The sequence below is a fragment of the Scyliorhinus canicula genome, chromosome 6 (genome assembly GCF_902713615.1).
Source record: "Scyliorhinus canicula chromosome 6, sScyCan1.1, whole genome shotgun sequence".
In the NCBI taxonomy this organism is placed as follows: domain Eukaryota; kingdom Metazoa; phylum Chordata; class Chondrichthyes; order Carcharhiniformes; family Scyliorhinidae; genus Scyliorhinus; species Scyliorhinus canicula.
Window position 1 is genome coordinate 205358572 of NC_052151.1, and position 21274 is coordinate 205379845.

The window sequence follows — 21274 nt, forward strand, 5'->3', positions numbered from 1 at the left end:
ATTTGGACTATGGGAGGAAACCGCAGCACCCGGAGGAAACCCACGCACACACGGGGGGATGTGCAGACTCTGCACAGACAGTGACCCAAGCCAGAATCGAACCTGGGACCCTGGAGCTGTGAAGCGATTGTGCTATCCACAATTCTACCGTGCTGCCCTATCCATACCCTTACTTAAATGATCAAGTTGAAATTGATGAGTCAGAATACGGAGAACACATTGTTGGATTATGTTTCAGATTTTATGGAGAGACTAACTATGGCTGGTGAGTTGGCTGGGAAGAACTTGAATTGTGATGAAAAAAGAGACTGTTAAGATATTTTAAAAATCGTGCTTTCGTTATTTGCGAAAAAGAAGATATATTAGTATCACAGAAAATACAACACAGTAGAAACCATTGGCCCGTTGACTGCATCGATACATGCAATACTCCCGACCTACCTACCCAATCACATGTGCCAGCACTTGGTCCATTGCCTTGAATGTTATGACGTACCAGTGCTCACCCATGTACTTTCTAAAGGATATAAGGCAGCCCGGCTCTCCCAGACGGTGAAACCCAGACTGTCACCACGATCTGAGGAAACAGGCTTTTCTTCACATCGCCTCTTGCCATTCATCTTGAACTTGTGTTCCCTTAGTTGACTGACTCTTCAAGTAAGGGAACAGCTGCTCCCTATCCACCCTGTCCATGCCCCTCATAATCTTCTACTTCTGGATCAGACCGCCCGTCAGCCATCACTGATCCAATGAAAACAACAGTCTATACAACCTCTCTTCGTAACCTTTTAAAAAAAATCTTTTTATTGCCATTTTCCACATTTCTAATCAGTTATCTAAGTTTTTCTTAACTGCGTTCACTTACTTTATTGAGCAGAAAGGTTTATCCTGTCCTTCCTTTTCTGAAATGTATATATATTTCTTCGCCCTCTGGCTCGGACTATGGTCCCTTCCACCCCCTCCCTCTCGCCCCCTCCCCGCCCCCTGCCCTCCCTTGCCAACCTCCCCCGCATAATTCCCCCCCCCCCCCCACCCCTGGGCTTCGGTTCTGTTTGCTTTGTGATGCTCGGGACTCAGATGGATGGGAGGCTAGAGAGAAACATGTGATCACAAATACGAGCCTGGGAGGAGGCGGGGAGAGTGGCTGGGGGGGGGGGGGGGGAAGAATCAAAACGAGCCTGAGCGACAGAAGAGACAAAACGATAAAGAGAGGAGGAGAGATAAGCGGAGGCATATGATGGGGAAACAGGTTGCTGGTAAACAGATAGAAACGCGCACTTGTGTGAGATATATAGACGTAGAAACAAAAGGCAGAGAGGTTAATCGGGTGAAAGAGGAACAGACGCGTCAGGAAAACACCGTGAGAAAGAAGCAGATGTGGCAGGTGACGGATCGGGTTGTAGGCGGCGAATCGGTAACTTTCAATAAGACAGATGTAGAGGGAGTGAGAGACGAATTGAGAAGGTAGGGAGATGCAGAAAGTGCGAAACCAGGGAGAGAGACAGTTGGAGAATACAGAAGTGGAGCGGAATGTGGAAATAAAAGAGGGAAAAGATTAAACGATACAGATGTGGGCAGAGAATTGAGAACACAGTGACTGAAAGGGGGAGAGAGATCTGGCGAGGCGTATCTAGAGAAATCCTGATGGAAATGCAAAAGAGTTTGATAAATAGAGACGGATAGATAGATAGATAGATAGATAGATAGATAGATAGATAGATAGATAGATAGATAGATAGATAGATAGATAGATAGATAGATAGATAGATAGATAGATAGATAGATAGATAGATAGATAGATAGATAGATAGATAGATAGATAGATAGATAGATAGATAGATAGATAGATAGATAGATAGATAGATAGATAGATAGATAGATAGATAGATAGATAGATAGATAGATAGATAGATAGATAGATAGATAGATAGATAGATAGATAGATAGATAGATAGATAGATAGATAGATAGATAGATAGATAGATAGATAGATAGATAGATAGATAGATAGATAGATAGATAGATAGATAGATAGAAAGAAAGAAAGAAAGAAAGAAAGAAAGAAAGAAAGAAAGAAAGAAAGAAAGAAAGAAAGAAAGAAAGAAAGAAAGAAAGAAAGAAAGAAAGAAAGAACGAAATAAAGAAAGAAAGAAAGGATGACAAATGACGGAGAAAGTGAAAGATAGAAAAAAAGATTATGGATGCACAAGTAGACAAATTAGATGGAATAGGGAAGGAACAGCAGTTTTGGTTAGACAAGAGACAGGAAGGAGAGAGATCGAGAAAAAGGGACTGACCGAACATAGAGGGTGACAAAAGGTTGAGGCAGATAGAGAGGAAACAATGGGGAGGAAAGTTAGATTAATAGCGAATCAGATCGTGAACTCAAATAGCATACACACTGGATGAAATAGGCAGGGAACAACCAGAAACAGGAAGATACACAACGAATGGAAGACAGAAGCGGAAGCGCAAGGCGACAAGGGGTTTGGGACCATGTGGTAAATGTGGCGGACAGAGACTAAGAATGGTGGGATGTTATACTTCAGGCTGCCAATTTATCTCACCGTTTCTGTCTTGTTATAATTAGATTCCCCTCTTAATGTTGGAGTGAGGAGTACGGAATCAACTGGGAGTAAACAGGGATTGGAGGATGGGGAACAATAGCAGATCAACCAGTACAGAATAGTGAGGGAACCAACCAGAGAGAATCCTTCCGATTCAAGATGTTTTTCTTCATCGACTGAGGGGAAAGGTAAGAGAACGTCGCATTTGTTCCGATAAACATTTTTCCTGTAAACGCTACAGAAATTATACAATTGACGCCGGATTTTCTGTGGGAATGTGGCTGCAAGAGCCTGACCACCGAGCACAATTATCCAGCATGAAACGTTGCAAAGGAATGTGAAATGAGAGCAGTTTCTGTTTCAAAAGTCCATTGCATGTGAACCGTGTCGTATTTCAGAATAGAAGGATTTGAAAATCGTCTCTTCCGTCTTCAGCTCGTAAGAAGGACACGTATCACTTTATTAGTTGGAGCTGAATTCACAGAAACACTATCATATCTGAATAGTGAAACGTCTTCTATCTGATGACAAATCAAATGGGAGATTGAGCTGAGAAACTAAACCTAACAAGTCAATTCATTCATCGCCATGTGGAGCCAAAATTTAAAGATCAGCACACATCTGTGACCAGCAGCTCTGGAGTATTTTCAGTACGTGTAAACTAATCACAGCTTTACTTTCTCTCAACATCAATGATTCTAAAACCAGGGACGGTGAGCGACATTACGCGCCAGTTCAGTGGTTTTCCGCCTTTTTGCCTCAATTATCTGATGCAATAATACTGAAATATCGGCAGTCAACGGCGACATCACGATTTCTTACCTGATGATGGACGGTAGATCACTGATAATATAGTTGGAGATAATTGGGTTTAGGGAAGTGCGCTGAGGAATTACTGCAGTGATGCCTTGCTATGAATTACGTTAAAGAACTACATAATTTCCCTTTGTGCTTACTACGCCTCCAACCAGTCACACGTCCCCCCACAAGAACTATTGAGTTCAGAGTTACTCGAGCTCCATAATTACAAACTCGGTTAAATGCATTCTCCTCACCTCTGGGGTTTGGCTGTTCTGTCCATACTTGGACTGACAACGTAATTGAGTGACGAGATGATTGACTCTGATAGAGCTGGACCTGCGCGGCAGTGAACTGTGTAATTGTTAGTTGAGAACACATTTTATCACTTTACTGTTGTGGACGAATGGAGCGGTAATTGTCCGGGTTTGCTTTGTCATGCTCTTCGTGGACAGGTCGTACCCGGGCTACTTGCCACATTTCCAAGTAGATGCCAATGGTGCAGTAACTGGAACCGTGTGGCTAGAGACACAGCCAATTCTGGCGCACAAATCTTCAGCACCAGTGCCGGCATTTTGTCAGGATTCATAATTGTTTTGATACTCTTTGTCTTCAGGTGTTTCTTCCTATCACGTGGATAAAATAGAACTAATTGAAGATCGGAATCTTGATGCTGGGGCCATAAGGACGAGGCCTAATTAGATCATCTACCTGACATTTACAGCTGCGAATATTTTGCACTGATTTTCAGGGCTCTATATCAATGTGGATGGGAATATTTGTCGGGCTTTCTCCTCCAGATAGTTGTTTAAACATCCACCACTCACGTCGAGGCTGCAGTGCATAGATGACACCTGTTGGCTGTGTTTTCGCTGAGCTTTGTCTGCCGCATGCTCATTTAATTGGTTGGCATACGACTAGTCATATGCACCAGAATCCCTAAATGCTACAGTGCAGAAGAGACCCTTCGACCCATCGAATCTGCACCAACACATGAAAGGCTCTGAACCGCCCACCTAATCCCAGTTTCCAGCAGTTGGCCCATAGCCTTTTAATGTTTTGACGTGCCAAGTACTCAAAACAGGTACTTTTAAAAGGATTTTCTCGCCTCTACTAGGCTCCCAGGCAGTGCATTCCAGAACGTCACCACTCTCAGGTTAAAAACGTTTTTCCTCAAATCCCCCTTAAGCCTCCAATACACTCAATGTGAGCTTGTGCCCCCTCCCAATTGACCCTTCAACTAAGGGGAACTCCTACTCTCTATCCTCCCTGTACACGCCACACCTCAATCAGGTCACTGCTCAGTCCTCTCTGCTCCAGAGAAAACAATCCCAGCTTGTTGAACCTCTCTTTATAACTTAAATGTTCCATCCCAGGCAACATTCTGATGAATGTACTCTGCAGTCCCTGTAGTGCAATTACATCCTTCCTATAATGCGGCGACCCGAATTGCTCACAGTACTCCATATGTGGCCTCGCCATCATTTTATACAGCACCATCATGACCTTCCTGCCCCGATTGAAAAAGCGACTGTTCCTTATGCCTTTTTCACCATCCTATTAATCTGCCCTCCTGCCTTCGGAGATCTATGGACAAACACGCCAAGGTCCGTTTCTTCTTCGGAACCACCCAGTGTCCGCTCTTTCATAGTATACTTCCCGTCAAATTATTTCTTCCAAAATATATCACCTCACACATTTCAGGGTTAAATTCCATTATCCACGCTTTTGACCACCCCATCCATACTATCCTGTAATCCAAGACATTCAAGCTCACTGTTCACCATGCGGCCAATATTTGTGACATCAAAACACTTACTGATCCTACCTCCACAGAGTCGTCCGTGTCACTTATATAAATTACAAACAATAGGGGGCCCAACACGGATCCCTGTGGTTTGCCACTAGTGACTAAGGCAGCCTTCTATGATCACCGCTAAGCCACTTATGAATCCATCTTATCACATCACCCTGTGTCCTATGTGCTATTGCCTTCTTAAGAAGTCTGCCATGTGGGACCTTGTCAAAGGCGTTGCTGAAATCCATGTAAACTACATCAATTACAGTACCCTCATCTACACACTTGGTTACATGCTCCAAACTGCAGTCAAATTTGTTCAGCATGACATCTCTCTGGTGAAGGCATGCTGGCTATCCTTGATCAAACCATGCCTCTGCAACTGGATATCGGTTCTCTGCTTCAGGATCGTCTTCAGTAATTTCCCAACCACTGAGGTGAAACTCACTGGTCTGTAGTTCCCTGGCTTGTCTCCAATATTTCTTCAATAGTGGGAACACATTAGCTGTTCCCCAATACGTCCAATACATTCTCACTCATTATGACAATTTCTCAATAACTTCATAATCTCTCTCTCTCCCAGTTCCATAACTACCCCTACATTTCTTTTTGGGTGAAGACAGATGTGAAATATTCGTTCGACACCCGACCACTGCCCTCTGGCTCCACCCACAGATTTCCCCCTTGGTCCTTAATGGACCTTACTCTTTGACTGGTTAGCCTGGTTAACTTGGTTGAAACTATTTTTTAATTCGCCCGTGGCATTACCTTCCGCACCAGGATGGTTCCAGTTTGATGGGTATATTCCAGGCATTAGCTTACCAATTGTGGTTATATACAGTTTTACCGCAAAAGGTGGCGCACAGCGTCACATGCATATACAGATGTGGGCTGCGAGACATTCTTGAAACCTATCCCATTTATTACAGTAATAGATCCACACAACATGATGATGGAGTGTATTCACAATGGGTAACATTTCCAATCCACTGACACCAGAGACATATCCAAAACAAATTAGGAATCTTTTAACAGAGCACTGCAACTCACACCCTTACTTCCCATATGAATCTATGATTCATCCCTTTGGGAGCGAATCATTCCTGTCTGAACACTCGCAACATTTTTTTTTAATCAACATTTTATTTAGGTATTTTTTGGTATTATAACAACACAATAAACAATGTACATGAGATTATAAATATAGTGCAAAAGCCGTCTCCCTCCCTTACTCTCCCACCTTTATTACCTCCCCACTCTAAGCTAAACTAACCCCCCCCCCCTCCCCACACCCTCCCCCCTTCTGCTGACGATTAATTTCCCACGAAGAAGTCGATGAACGGTTGCCACATCTGGGCGAACCCGAACAGTGACCCTCTCAAGGCGGACTTCATTTTCTCCAAACAGAGAAAGCTAGCCATGACCAATAGCCAGGTCTCCGACTTCGGGGGCTTTGAGTCCCTCCAAGTAAATAGTATCCATCTCCGGGCTACCAGAGAAGCTAAGGCCAGAATGTCTGCCTCTTTCTCCTCCTGGAATTCCTGGATTTTCTGACACCCCGAAAATTGTAACCTCTGGACACAGTGCCACAGTTGTTTTTAACACCGTTGACGTGACATCTGCAACCCCCTGCCAAAATCCCCTAACCTTCGGACATGTCCAGAACATGTGGTCATGGTTCGTTGGTGCTCCCGCACATTTTGCAGGTCTGTCTTCCACCCCAAAGAATCTGCTGATCTGGGCCACTGTCATGTGAGCATGCTGAACGACGTTAAATTGTATCAGGCCGAGCCTGGCACATGTTGAGGACGCGTTGACTCTACTCAACACGTCCGCCCATAGACCATCCTCTATCTCTCCTCCCAGCTCCTCCTACTTGCGCTTCAGCTCTTTGGCCTGCATCTCCTCTGACCCCATAAGTTCCTTGTAAATGTCAGAGATGCTCCCTTCTCCTACCCACCCTCTTAAAGCGACCTAAACCCCCCTTAATGGTAGGAGTGGGAAGGTTGACACCTGTTTCCGTAGGAAGTCCCTCGCCTGCAGATACCTGAATTTGTTTCCCTTTGCCAACCCAAAATTCTCCAGCGCCCTCATACTCGGAAAGCTCCTCTCTTTAAACATATCCCCCATCCTCTCAATCCCTGCTCTCTGCCATATCCGGAACCCCCCATCCATACTTCCCGGGGCAAACCAGTGATTATTACAGATTGGGCACCAGACCGATGCTCCCTCTGCTCCCACATGTCTCCTCCATTGCCCCTAGACTCTCAGCGCCGCCACCACCATGGGGCTGGTGGAGTACCGTGCCGGCGGGAATGGCAGAGGCGCAGTTACCAATGCACCCAAACTGGTGCCCGTACATGAAGCCGCCTCCATACGCCCCCATGCCGACCCCTCCCCCACCACCGACTTCCTGATCATGGTTATATTCGCCGCCCTCTAATAGTTACTAAAATTTGGCAGCGCCAGCCCGCCCTCTCCACGACTCTGCTCAAGCATTACCTTCCTTACCCACGGGGTCTTGCCCGCCCAGACAAAGCCAAAGATCACTTTGTTGATCATTTTAAAAAGGACGAAGAATAAAGATGGGGAGACATTGAAACACGAACAGGAATCTCGTCATCTTCACCGTCTGCACCCTCCCAGCTAATGACTACTGGAGCCCGCCCCATTTCCGAAAATCGTCCTTCATTTGGTTACTAGCCTGGCCAGACTTTATTGATGCAGCCAATCCCATTCCCGCGCCCCTTGAATGCCGAGGTACCTAAAGCTTCCCCCTACTAATCTAAACGGCAGCTCCCCCAATCGACTCTCCTGTCCCCTCGCCTGGATTGCAATCATCTCACTTTTCCCCATATTTAGCTTATACCCCGAAAACAGGCCACATTCCCCTAGAATCCTCATGATTTCTTCCATCCCCTCTAACGATTCCGATAAATACAGAAGCAGGTCATCTGAACGTGGCGAGACTCTGTGCTCCACCCCCCCCCCCCCAAACCGCCCGGACCAGCCCCTTCCAGCCTCTTGAGGCTCTCAGAGCAATTGCCAATGGCTCTTTTGGTAGCACGAACAACAGTGTAGAGAGGGAGCATCCCTGTCTCGTTCCCCGGTGCAGTCTAAAATAGTCCGATGTTGTCCTATTCGTTCATGCACTTGCCACAGGGATCTGACACAGCAATCTGGCCGAACCAATAAAGCCCATATCCGAACAGCCCCAGTACATCCCACAGATAATCACATTCTACCCGATCAAAAGCCTTTTTGCATTCATTACTATACTACCTCTACCTCCCTGCTTCTGGGGGCATCATTATCACATTTAACAGCCTTCTTACGTTGGCCACCAACTGCCTACCCGTCTGGGCCTCCGCAATAATATCTGGAACACAATCCTCAATCCTGGAGGACAAAATTTTGGCCAGCAGTTTGGCGTCCACATTCAACAGGGATATCGGCCTGTAGGACCCACACAGCTCCGGTGTTCTTGTCCCGCTTCAGAATAAGTGAAATCGTGGCCTATGACATCGTCGGGGGCAGCACCACTCTTTCCCTTGCCTTATTGAACGTCCTCATCAACACTGGCCCCAATATCCTAGATAACATTTTATAAAACTCCCCTGGGTACCCGTCGGGCCCCGAGGCTTTACCAGACTGCATGGCCTTCAGACCCTCCACTATCTCTTCAAACCCGATCGGGGGCCCCCAGCCCTTCTACCAGCTCCCCGTCCACCTTTGGGAAATTCAGCCCCCCCCCTCCCCATGAAGTGCTTCCGCCCCTCCGGCCCTGTAGGGGGTTCCGACCTCACAGCCTACTGTAGAAATCCCTAAACGCCTTATTCACCCCTGCTGAATCTCCAAACAGTTTCCCATCCCCGTCAATTACTTTCCCTAAGACCCTGGTTGCCTCCCTCTTTCTAAGCTGCTGTGCAAGCAGTCTGCTGGCCTTCTCTCCATACTCAGAAATCACCCGCCTCGACTTTCTCAGCTGCTCCACCACCCTCCCTGTGGCTAACAAGCCGAACTCCACCTGTAGCTTCCGCCGTTCATATAAAATCCCTGCCTCTGGGGTCTCCGCATTCCTCCTAACAATCTGTGTATGTCCTTAACCAGTCGGTCCGTCTCTGCCCTGTCCACCTTCTCCCTATGGGCCAGAAGGAGATCAGCTCCCCTCTTGCCACCGCCTTCAGTGCTTTCCACACCATCGCTGCTGAAATGTCCCCGTGTCATTGACCTACAAGTAGTTCTGAATACATTTCCTCAGCCGCCGGCACACCCCTTCGTCAGCCATAAGTCCCACATCTAACCTCGAGTGCGGGCACTGGTTACTGTCCTTACTAACCTGCAGGTCAAACCAGTGCAGAGCATGGTCTGAGATTGTGATCGCGAGTACCCTGTATCTACCACCCCTGCCAGTAAGGCCCTGCTCAAAATGAACAAATCGATCCGGGAGTACACTTTATGCAATTGTGAGTAGAAGGAGAACTCCTTCACCCTCGGCAGCCCAAATCTCCATCGGTTCAACGCCCCCCCCCCCCCATCTGCTCCATGAACCCTTTTAGTTCCTTTGCCATTGCTGTCACCCTGCCCGTTTTCGTGCTTGTCCGGTCTAAGCCAGGGTCAATAACTGTGTTGAAGTCCCCTCCCATGACCAACCTGTGCGTGTTCAGGTCCGGTATCTTCCCCAGCATCCTCTTTATAAACTCCACATCATCCCAATTTGGCGCATACACATTTACTAATACCACGTGCACCTTTTCCAGTTTCCCACTGACCATAATGTACCAACCTCCCACATCCGAAACTATTCTACCAGTCTCAAACACCAGCCGCTTATTGATCAGGATCGCAAACCCTCTAGTTTTTGAATCCTGTCCCGAGTCAAAGACCTGACTGACCCATCCTTTTCTCAATCAAATCTGGTCAGTTACTTCAAGGTGGGTCTCCTGTAACATTATCACGTCCGCCTTCATTCCCCTAAGATGCGCGAACACACGTGTCCTCTTGACTGGCCCATCTAACCCTCACACATTCCAGGTGATCAGCCTAGTTGGGAAGCTCATTGGGCTCGTAACATTTCTAGTCCCTTTTCTTATTCTATCTCGAATTACTGCTACTCTTATCGCTACTGGCAGATTTCCCCTTACTCTTCACAGCAAACACAGTAAAATAAATTATTTAGCATCCACAAAAGCGTCTTACTTTTTCCTTACTTGTTTGCACCCTTGCTTTACTATCCTATTCGTATTTATATCACTGTAAAATATGTTTATGTTCCCTTTCATGTGAAACGTTCATATGGTTTAGGTCTCCTGTGTACGACCCGTGTTCCTACTGGTACAATCGTGCTCTCAACCTTACATTTGTCATCATCCTCCTTTTTGTCTCATTTAAACATCTAAATATTGAGTTATCCAGAGGGTTTCCTCTTTGGACGCCCTTCCTTTCTCCATCTTTGGAAGGAGACTACTCTATAACAGAATTGACTGCTGCGTTGTCGGCCTTTCACTGTCTAATCACTATTATTGCTCCAAAGCTTTGGTTCCAATCCACTTGGAAGACATTATATTCCAACTGACTGAAACGTATTACATTAAATATTCGATTTCTATGATTTATTGTTCCGTCTGCTTTTCAATAGACGTTCCGAGCAGATAATTCCAAGATCATTGGACCATTATGCAACTCCACTGGAAAATGAGTCACTTTCCCCCCACGCTCTTCATTGCTGGGTTGAGAAGAACCGGGAAATTACTTTCTGCATTTCATGGATTTCTTTGCCTTGTATTTTTTCCGCATCTGTCTCATCACGGACCATATTGAATAATTGAATGTCCTTATATCACTCATAAATTGAACCCACGTGGTTGCTTGATTTTTGCTTTCCCTCCGACACCATCAGAGATAGGGACCATTAGGTAGGGCAATCAAAATGACGCCACTACAGTAGCTTGCGAGGTACTCATGCAGGTTTGAGACTGTTCATTCCCCCCTCCCCCCGCCACCCCGCCGAATATCCAAGAGAAATAAATAGCTAAGGTAATGAAATAAAGACGCATTGATGTTTCATTACGTTTGACCGTTATAGTCTAAAACATGGCCCGATAGAAAATTTACTATAATGAAAATAAGAATCTCAAAGACTATCGAGATATGGGCCTAAACAAAAGCCTGGGCTCGAGCCTTGTAAATACCAAATCTTCCTTGCTTCAATCGATTCAATGCAGTGAAAGAAATAAGCAGCGACACAAACTAATAATTTATGAAGTCCGGCTCATTCACTCTGCAATTTGAACCTCATATAATGTGACAGAACAGAAGACTGATAGTTCTCTCGTCTTGACTCTGACTTTTTTTTTGGTACCCTTATCAATTTAGACTCGCTGCTTCATTATTTTTCCAGTGCCAAGTGAAGTTATTCCTTCCAATTTTTAAAATCCAGTTTTCCTTGGGATATTTTCGCATTCGTTTTTATTCATTTGCTTTCCCGACACCACATTCCCAACAACAAGTCTTTTACTTTGGAAGATATGTTTCCGAATGTCACATTTGTTTGTTTTCTAGCCAACCAATTTATCTGTCGTGCTTTCTTTGTGCCCAACTCTTCTCCCACTAAAATGAGTTGTTCCTTATTTATGGTACAAAGGAGAAGCAAAGTTAATGTTTCAGGTCAGGGGCTACTAATAGATCGTCACTGTTTTTTATTCGATTACTGAGGTACTTGGGTCGCCTCAGTGGCAGTACTGGGGCTGCAATCTAACAGTGCATATATTCCTAAAATAATTCATTAGTTTTAAGCCTGTAAAGGGGGCGGCGATATTATTTTCATTTTGTCGCCCATATTTGTCACTAATCCCGATCAATCTAGTCTTTATTAATAATTTAATCAATTGTCTCCGACGAATCGTTTAGGAGCTGGAATCTTTAGGGGATCCACGCCAATTCTTCTCCTGTTTTCACTGAAGAAACGTTTTTGTGATTGCCTTCGTTACCAAACAAGAAAATGGACCCTAATAAATGTCTCCTCAGTGGCACCAAATACACGATGGAGAAATCCAGCAACAGCATCTTTGGAAAGCAAAGATTGAATCTCAGTTGAAAGCACCTGCAACACTGAGATCCACTGAAGATCAAAGAGCAATATTGCGGCCAGGTAGCGAGGGAAACTTGCTCCTCTCTTTGTCGAATTCTTATGTTGGTTGTAGCAGAGTTGGATTGAAAAGTGAGTTGAGTTTCCAGTTTAATATGTATTTTGCCAGTACGTAGTTCAGTGAAAATAATATTCCAACCAGACTCGTTAGATTACAGCGGAAGAATTAGTTTTGTTGCATACAAAACAGTCAGGTAATGATGCAGAAATCATTATTAAATGTTTGAAATGTTCAAAAATATCCAGCTACCAAATAGTGCATAAGCAACAAAGCACATAACGCTCACAGGCACGTAAAAAGGATTACAACTCCGCAGGGTAAACAAGTTTAAGAAATATGGTCAAGTAACAAGTAAAGTCTGGATAGAAAGAAATTATGCATTAACGACAAATGTGTTATAGATATAGGATCCCTTTCCATCTTGGAGCAGTCAACTGAAGTTGTGGCTGGTTTGTTCAATTGTTCCCTTTAAGATTTGGGGGTTTGCAGCAATGGGATTCTCAGGTGGGGTTTTCAAATCACAACTTTAAATCTCAGCTTTGATTAATTGGTTTCTGAATAAAGAGAGGTTGGGTAGTTATTGTATGGCGTCATTTTGATTGCCCTACCTAATGGTCTCTATCTCTGATGGTGTCGGAGGGAAAGCAAAAATCAAGCAACCACGTGGGTTCCATTTATGAGTGATATAAGAACATTCAATTATTCAATATGGTTCGGGAGAGGTTGCGTAGACTGGGACTGTACTCGTTGGAATTTAGAAGGATAAGGGAGGATCATATAGAAACATTTAAAATTATGAAGGGAATAGATAGGATAGATGCGGGCAGGTTGTTTCCACTGGCGGGTGACAGCAGAACTAGCGGACATAGCCTCAAAATAAGGGGAAGTAGATTTAGGACTGAGTTTAGGAGGAACTTCTTCACCCAAAGGGTTGTGAATCTATGGAATTCCTTGCCCAGTGAAGCAGTTGAGGCTCCTTCATTACATGTTTTTAAGGTAAAGATAGATAGTTTTTTGAAGAATAAGGGATTAAGGGTTATGGTGTTCGGGCCGGAAAGTGGAGCTGAGTCCACAAAAATACAAGGCAAAGAAATCCATGAAATGCAGAAAGCAATTTCCCGGTTCCTCTGCATAAGATAAAGATGCATGGCATTAAGGGTAAAGTAGTAGCATGGATAGAGGATTGGTTAATTAATAGAAAGCAAAGAGTGGGGATTAATGGGTGTTTCTATGGTTGGCAATCAGTAGCTAGTGGTGTCCCTCAGGGATCCGTGTTGGGCCCACAATTGTTCACAATTTACATAGATGATTTGGAGTTGGGGACCAAGGGCAATGTGTCCAAGTTTGCAGATGACACTAAGATGAGTGGTAAGGCGAAAAGTGCAGAAGATACTGGAAGTCTGCAGAGGGATTTGGATAGGTTAAGTGAATGGGCTAGGGTCTGGCAGATGGAATACAATGTTGACAAATGTGAGGTTATCCATTTTGGTAGGAATAACAGCAAACGGGATTATTATTTAAACAATAAAATATTAAAGCATGCCGCTGTGCAGAGAGACCTGGGTGTGCTAGTGCATGAGGCACAGAAGGTTGGTTTACAGGTGCAACAGGTGATTAAGAAGGCAAATCGAATTTTGTCCTTCATTGCTAGAGGGATGGAGTTTAGACTAGGGAGGTTATGTTGCAATTGTATAAGGTGTTAGTGAGGCCACACCTGGAGTATTGTGTTCAGTTTTGGTCTCCTTACTTGAGAAAGGACGTACTGGCACTGGAGGGTGTGCAGAGGAGATTCACTAGGTTAATCCCAGAGCTGAAGGGGTTGGATTATGAGGAGAGGTTGAGTAGACTGGGACTGTACTCATTGGAATTTAGAAGGATGAGGGGGAATCTTATAGAAACATTTAAAATTATGACGGGAATAGATAGGATAGATGCGGGCAGGTTGTTTCCACTGGCGGGTGAAAGCAGAACTAGGGGACATAGCCTCAAAATAAGGGGAAGTAGATTTAGGACTGAGTTTAGGAGGAACTTCTTCACCCAAAGGGTTGTGAATCTATGGAATTCCTTGCCCAGTGAAGCAGTTGAGGCTCCTTCATTACATGTTTTTAAGGTAAAGATAGATAGTTTTTTTGAAGAATAAAGGGATTAAGGGTTATGGTGTTCGGGCCGGAAAGTGGAGCTGAGTCCACAAAAGATCAGCCATGATCTCATTGAATGGCGGAGCAGGCTCGAGGGGCCAGATCGCCGACTCCTGCTCCTAGTTCTTATGTTCATATGTTCTTATATTCTCGACCCAGCAATGAAGAACTATTATTGTCACAGCTACTATTCTTACATCCCACATCCCTTCCGAAACACGTGGCCTCTCCTCAAGAGCTCCGTTGACTCTGTGTCTCATAGAATCGTAAAATGTGACAGCCTAGGATAGGCCATTCAGCCATCTTGTCCATGCCAGACCGAGGACAGACAGGTGCCCTTTCTAATCCTACCTTCCTACATCCATTCCAAAACTCTAAAGCTTAGAACACAAGGTTCAGGCCCAGGTTTTTTTTTAGAAGAGTTTAGGGTCTCTACCTCCAGTACCAACTCGTGTAGCGAATTCCAGACAACCACTACCCTCTGCCTAAGACAATTCTTCCCCATGTCCCCTCTCCAGCTTCTGCCTCTTATCTTCAATCAATGTTCCCTGGTTCTGGAATTCTACACCAAGGGAAACAATGTTATCCGGTCCACTCTATCTCTTCCCTCGTGCTTCTGTGCATCTCAATGTTTTCACCACTCAGCCTTCTTCGTTCCAAGTAAAATTACACCAAACTACCTAATCTCTCCTCTTACCTACAGCTTTCCAATCCGGGCAACATTCTTGCAAATCTCCTCTGCACTCTCTCCCGAGCAATTACATCCTTCCTGTAATATGATAACCAGAACTCCACCTCACCTCCAACATGATATCCGTACTTTAGTATCCTATACCTCTGCCAGTGAAAGGGAGCATTACATATGTTTTCATAACCTCGTCTACTCAAACTGCTGCCTTTAGGAACCTGTGCACTTGTACGTCAAGGTGGGCAGCACGGCAGCACAGTGATTAGCACAGTTGCTTCACAGCTCCAGGGTCCCAGGTTCGATTCCCGGCTTGGGTTACTGTCTGTGTGGAGTCTGCACGTTCTCCCCGTGTGTACGTGGGTTCGGCCCGGTGCTCCGGTTTCCTCCCACAGTCCAAAGATGTGCGGGTTAGGTGGACTGGCCATTGTAAACTGCCCTTAGTGTCCAAAAAGGTTAGGTGGGGTTGCTGGGTTACGGGGATAAAGCGATAGGTGGAAGCATGGGGCTTAAGTAGGGTGCTCTTTCCAAGGGCTAGTGCAGACTCGATGGGCTGAATGGCCTCCTTCTGCACTGTAAATTCTATGATTTATGCTCACTCACTTCGTCTATCCGTCTTAGTATATTCCCATTTTTTGTGTACTTCCTATAACTGTTTGACCTCCCTGAATGCATGGCCTCCCACATCTCCGTGTTAAATTCCATCTGCCACTTTAACACCCACTCCCCCAATCCGTCTATATCATTCTGGAGATTATAGCAATGCTCTACACTGTCTATCACTGGGACAATCTTTGTGTCATTTGCAAATTTCCAAATCGTGCTCCTCACGTTCGCGTCCAAATCGTTAATATACAACACAAACTGTCAGGGTCTCAACACCGAACGCTGTGGAACACCACTTACAAGGACTGCCATCGACCGTGACACTTTGTTTCCTGTTACTGAACCAACCTTTTATGCAGTTGGACACATTGTCCTGTATCCCATGGGTTTTCACTTTCTTGACAAATCTTCCATGTGGAACTTTGTCAAACGCGTTGCGAAAATCCATGTATACAACACCCACTACACTATCTTCACCAACTCTTCTTGTCACTTCATCAAATAATCCAATCAAATTTGTGAGGCAAGATCTGCCTTTAACAAATCCATGCGTTTCTACGTGACAGTGAATCCCATCTCTCAGGACTTATTCTAGTAATTTTCCCACTACTGACGTATGACTAACTGGTCTACAATTGTTTGGCATTATCTTAGATCCCTCTTTAAACAATGGGACCACGATTACAATTCTCGAGTTCGCCAGTACCTCCCCTGTATCTCATGAGGATTGGAGAATCATCCTCAGAGCGTCTACGGTCTCCTCCCTGACCACTTTCAGAAGCCTCTGAAACAATCCACCTGGCCCTGGCGACTGATCTACGTTCAAGGATTCCAATCCTTCAAATACTTCCGCTCTCGTTATGCTGATCCCATCCAATATCTCAAAGTGTTCCTCCTGGACTACGATGCCTGTATATTCTATTTCCTTTGCAAACACAGAGATAAAATATTCAGTTGCAACCTTCCCACAGCCTGTGCAACTACACACAAGTTCCCATCTTCAACTCTGATAGTTCTCATTTTTTCTTAACTAACCGTTTACCATTAATCTTCGTGTTTTCTTTATCTTTACCTGCTAATCGTTTTTCGTGCCCTCTCTTTCATTTCCATATTTCATTTCGACTTCGTCTCTGCAGTCCTATATTCGTCTAGGCTATCTGCAGTGTTTAGTTCATTGTGCCTATCATCCGCTTTCTATTTTGGCTTGATCTTCCCTTGAGTTGCAACATAATAGTTGCTGTAGGAACGTGTCCTCTGATTAGTAGAAATGTACCTCTGAAAAACGCTATCTGTCCAACTGATTACATATTAATTTAATATTTTACAGAACACATCTTCGTAACGTCTGACAGAGTCAGACAGGTGCAGAAACCGACTGAATAAAAGACTCATAGAACAGAGGAAAAGGCAGTAGCCACCAGTGGGACCCGTTGAACAGAGTAGCCCGCTGAACTCCAATAAATAAACACTTCCTTGCCTTAGACCAGACATTCAGATTTCAATACACCATGTTGTTGACCATTGGAATACAAGAAATTGTTATCTGTAACTAAATCCAAAGTTCTTATTTTCAAGACCAAAATGTCACTAATTATGTTTTACCATATTAATTAAATCTGAACATTGTATTCGAAAATGATGTTTTAAACATGCATTCAACCGCAATGAGAGGCTTTCCACGGTGCGTTTGCAGGCAGCTGAAAAAGACATCTACCCTGAGCGTACTATCGGTGATTCTTATTCTTGGATATGTTTGTTGGAGAGGATATTCATTCACAAACGTTTGGAAATCAGGTTACAATGCACGATATAAATTTCCCAATCTAACAGAAAATAATTCGAATTGTTGGAGGATAATTGGTGGCGATCACAAAACTATTGAAAAGGTTCTTCTGAAGTCGAAAACAATCGCGAACAAATATAAAGTCTTAACCGAAATGGATTATTTAACAATGACCCGAGACTGCGATAATTTCGTTAAGATTCGGGAGTACATCACTTTCCCCTTAAGTACTGAGGAACGAGATTTCCCCCTCGCCTATTCTATGGTGATCCATAGAAACATTGAAATGTTTGAGAGGCTCTTAAGGAGCATTTACGCTCCACAGAATATTTACTGCGTCCATGTGGACAGAAAGTCTCCAAAACGATTCCACTGGGCGGTGCGGGCCATAGCTTCCTGTTTCAGTAATGTCTTCAAGGTAGGGAAATCAGAGTTGGTCGCATATGCCTCATGGTCCCGTGTTCAAGCTGATCTGAACTGTATGGAAGAACTTCTGCAGAGCCCTGTCCCCTGGAAATACCTCATCAACGTCTGCGGGCAAGATTTTCCAACGAAAACCAACAGGGATATTGTCAACATTCTCATGGCCAAGAATGGTTCGAATGTCATCGAGTCAGTCTCTCCACCGGGATACAAACAGGTGAAATGCTAAGGTCAACTGATGTATCTTTCCTTCAACCTGACTTTCCGTCCATCTATTAACCACCAGCTCTCCCTCCCGGCCTCCTTTCTACCTCCCTCTCCCTCACGTATTCACTCTCCCGCTCCATCTGGATATATTTATATCCTGTAGCCCTGCATTAGAATAGTTAAATTAGTAAAAAGTAATTCAATAGATATTTTTGAAAGATCAGATGATTGCAGTATACTTGCCTTTAGGCTGTAGTCACACTACTTGAATCTTCACTTTTTGGAAATGGTGCGGTGGGTTCAACTTGACCATCTCAGGACCTAAGTCATTGGAAATCATTCCAATGCCGTCACAAATATAGAACATTTTTCCACAGTAACTGTATTGGGCGTTCTTTCAAGGTGACCAAAGATATGGCAAATTAATATTTACCTTCATGTCGAACTGAAACATTCACTTTGTTTCTCTTCACAAATACTGCCTCACTTGCTGGATTTTTTCCAGTATTTTTTGTTTGAATTTTAGCTTCCCAACTTGCGCAGCCTGCTTTTGAACAATTACCCGACATTGCCTTGTTTGTTTGTTTTTGAAGTATTGTCATACTTTGATTTGAAGTGTAATTGTTACCCGGTATAATATGTCACGTATCGAAATTCGATGCCTGTGAGAACTCGAACAATTTATGATGGCAATTGTGCAGTATTTTCATGATGTCACCTGCACTGGGGAATTGGTGACAGCGTAGCGGCGTTTGCATTCAGCGATGTGTCTTTACAGCCACCGGGCATTACAAATTTCTGTTAGCAGGAATGAATCCAGAAGAATCACTTAATGCTCAGGTCTGTTCCCAACGTCAAACGGTTTAATTTTATTGCGCTAGCGGAAAATACGCCGGCAGATATAGTCCATTCATAGTTTATACAATTCAACAGTTACACCGCCCAACGACTTGATGCTATCTAGGCCCAGTATTTCTTGGTTACTAGGCAACCTGAGGCTTCATGGTGAGTTCCGAACGCATAGAATCCCCTCAAGAGGTTTTCCAGACCCCCTTATCAATTGTCCCTGGGTCTTCTTGATACCTAACAAACTGAGACTTTCTTATCTCATCCTCGTTACAGACTGATACGACAGGCAGCACTCCTTAAAGGTACCTGCTCGGAGCTACTGATAATGAATGTCTTGCAGAAGCAGCCGTTTCTGTGTGTGCCCTTGGAAATTACGTATTGAATATGTCCTAGGCTGTTATCTTAAAACTCTATGATCCCTCATAAACTGCTATATTTATATGTAATCAGGATTATATTGTGTTAGTGTTTAGTGTGTACCTAGAAAATGATTTGTATTCAAATTAGTATGCAATCACTACACACACACACACTTAGTGCTTCTGCTCTGGGCCCACGCCAACACTTTATATGCAACATTTACAAAGTAGGTAAAATTGCTAGTATTCAAACCTGTGCTGTTAAAGTTTTGATCCTGTAGAGAACATACGGATGGAATTGAAAAAATGAGAATTGTTTCTCTTTGTGTTGGTTTTCAGAAAAGATGGGAATATCACTATTCTAACAGTAGGAATGTAGTCAGAACGAATCGAAAGAAGAGACCTCCACCCATAAACCACTCCATGTTTGTGGGGAGTGCATACTTTCTTGTCGTTTCAGAATTCGTGAGAACTCTCTTTGTCAACCCAGAAATCCAGGCGTTCTTCAAGTGGTCCGAGGACACCTACAGCCCCGACGAACACGTCTGGGCCACGCTGCAGAGAATGCCGGGCATACCCGGCTCCATACCTTTCACTCCAGCGGACAATAGGAGAGACTTAACTGTTACGCGAGCAGTGAAGTGGGCTGTTTTGGCTGGTGATGTAGCAAAAGGAGCACTATACCCGCCTTGCACAGGAAAGTACAGGCACCAAATATGTGTGTTTGGGTCTGGAGATCTGCATTGGATTATGCAACAGGAACAGCTGTTTGCCAACAAGTTTGATCCGCAAGTGGACAACACGGCCGTGGAATGCATGGAGGGATATATCCGATACTCAACGCTTCACAGAAGCGAATATTGAGCGGCAATGGCTGTGAAATGGATCATTCACAGAAAGAGGTCTGGAGCAATGAATATTGCTGATTGCAGCTCGGTGCTGAATAATCATACAGTAATATGACATACATGAACAGAAAAGTGACAAGAATGCAATATTTGCGCTGGAGCATTGTCACGATTGTGTCTGTAATGTGAACTGTTTAAATGCAGCATTTCTAGTGTGACAATAAGGAACAGAATTGATGGAGCAGTCGAGGAGAATCCCATTGAGTGCCTGAGGTTACAGTCTATAGATTGCTGAATGAAATGAAAGTGAGTGAAGAAAGTTTGGAGAAATTTGGTAATGAATTGGAAACCCGTTGACTTCTACTATCTGGAAGGACTACATAGACGGTTTTTGAATTGTTGAGTATTTAAGATATTTTCTCTATTGATTTCAGAATAATTGGCCTCTTCTTTCCCCATTTCTGTGAAATGGTGCAATTCCCTTCTTTGTCTTAACTCATTCATGTTCTTCACAAAAGAAACAGGCGCCGCAAGATAATCCTAATTCATAATATCCCGACAAGGGCAATCGTGTACTTAAATAATTCACACAACGAATACTGCAATTATCCTCACCCTTGAAAAGAAAATAAGAAAGAATTCGACGTAATGAAATAGATATATATTGACTCACGTGATGAAGGAGCTGCGCTCCGAAAGCTTGTGATTCCAAATAAACCTGTTGGACTTTAACCTGGTGTTGTAAGACTTCATTCTGTGCCCAGCCCAGTCCAACGCCGACATCTCCACGTCATGAATATATATGCAGCAGGGTTCAAATATGGCTCACCCTGATGGTAGTTACATGTTGTACTCCTAGAGTAGCAATGCAGAGATGTGAACTGAATGCACAATTACGTACTGGATTGCCTTTATGTTATTCATTCAAGGGCAATAATGCATAGAATAAAACAAAAGGCAAACGTCTATTAGTGTTGAATATGGAACTGTTGAGAAAATGCTGGCAGCGCTGGCAAATCCGGAACATCTGAGAGAGACAAACGCGCAGGTCGGTTTTCAGGTCGA

The 21274-nt window shown here is 44.1% G+C and overlaps 1 protein-coding gene across 5 annotated transcripts in view; it reads left to right on the top strand.

Moving 5' to 3' along the window:
• Positions 1–20941, top strand: part of LOC119967822 (beta-1,3-galactosyl-O-glycosyl-glycoprotein beta-1,6-N-acetylglucosaminyltransferase 3-like) — a 41490-nt gene extending 20549 nt beyond the window's left edge. For 2 of the 5 annotated variants that reach the window (XM_038800845.1, XM_038800843.1), the window contains 3 exons: positions 2591–2755; positions 17068–18163; positions 19701–20941. In XM_038800845.1, coding sequence (XP_038656773.1) covers positions 17390–18163; positions 19701–20225 — 1299 coding nt within the window. In that variant the 5' untranslated portion in view covers positions 2591–2755; positions 17068–17389 and the 3' untranslated portion in view covers positions 20226–20941. Of the gene's footprint in view, positions 1–2590; positions 2756–12072; positions 12383–17067; positions 18164–19700 lie in introns of all 5 variants that reach the window. The other 3 variants (XM_038800846.1, XM_038800848.1, XM_038800844.1) reach the window with 2 other exon arrangements.
• Positions 20942–21274: the final 333 nt, after the last annotated feature.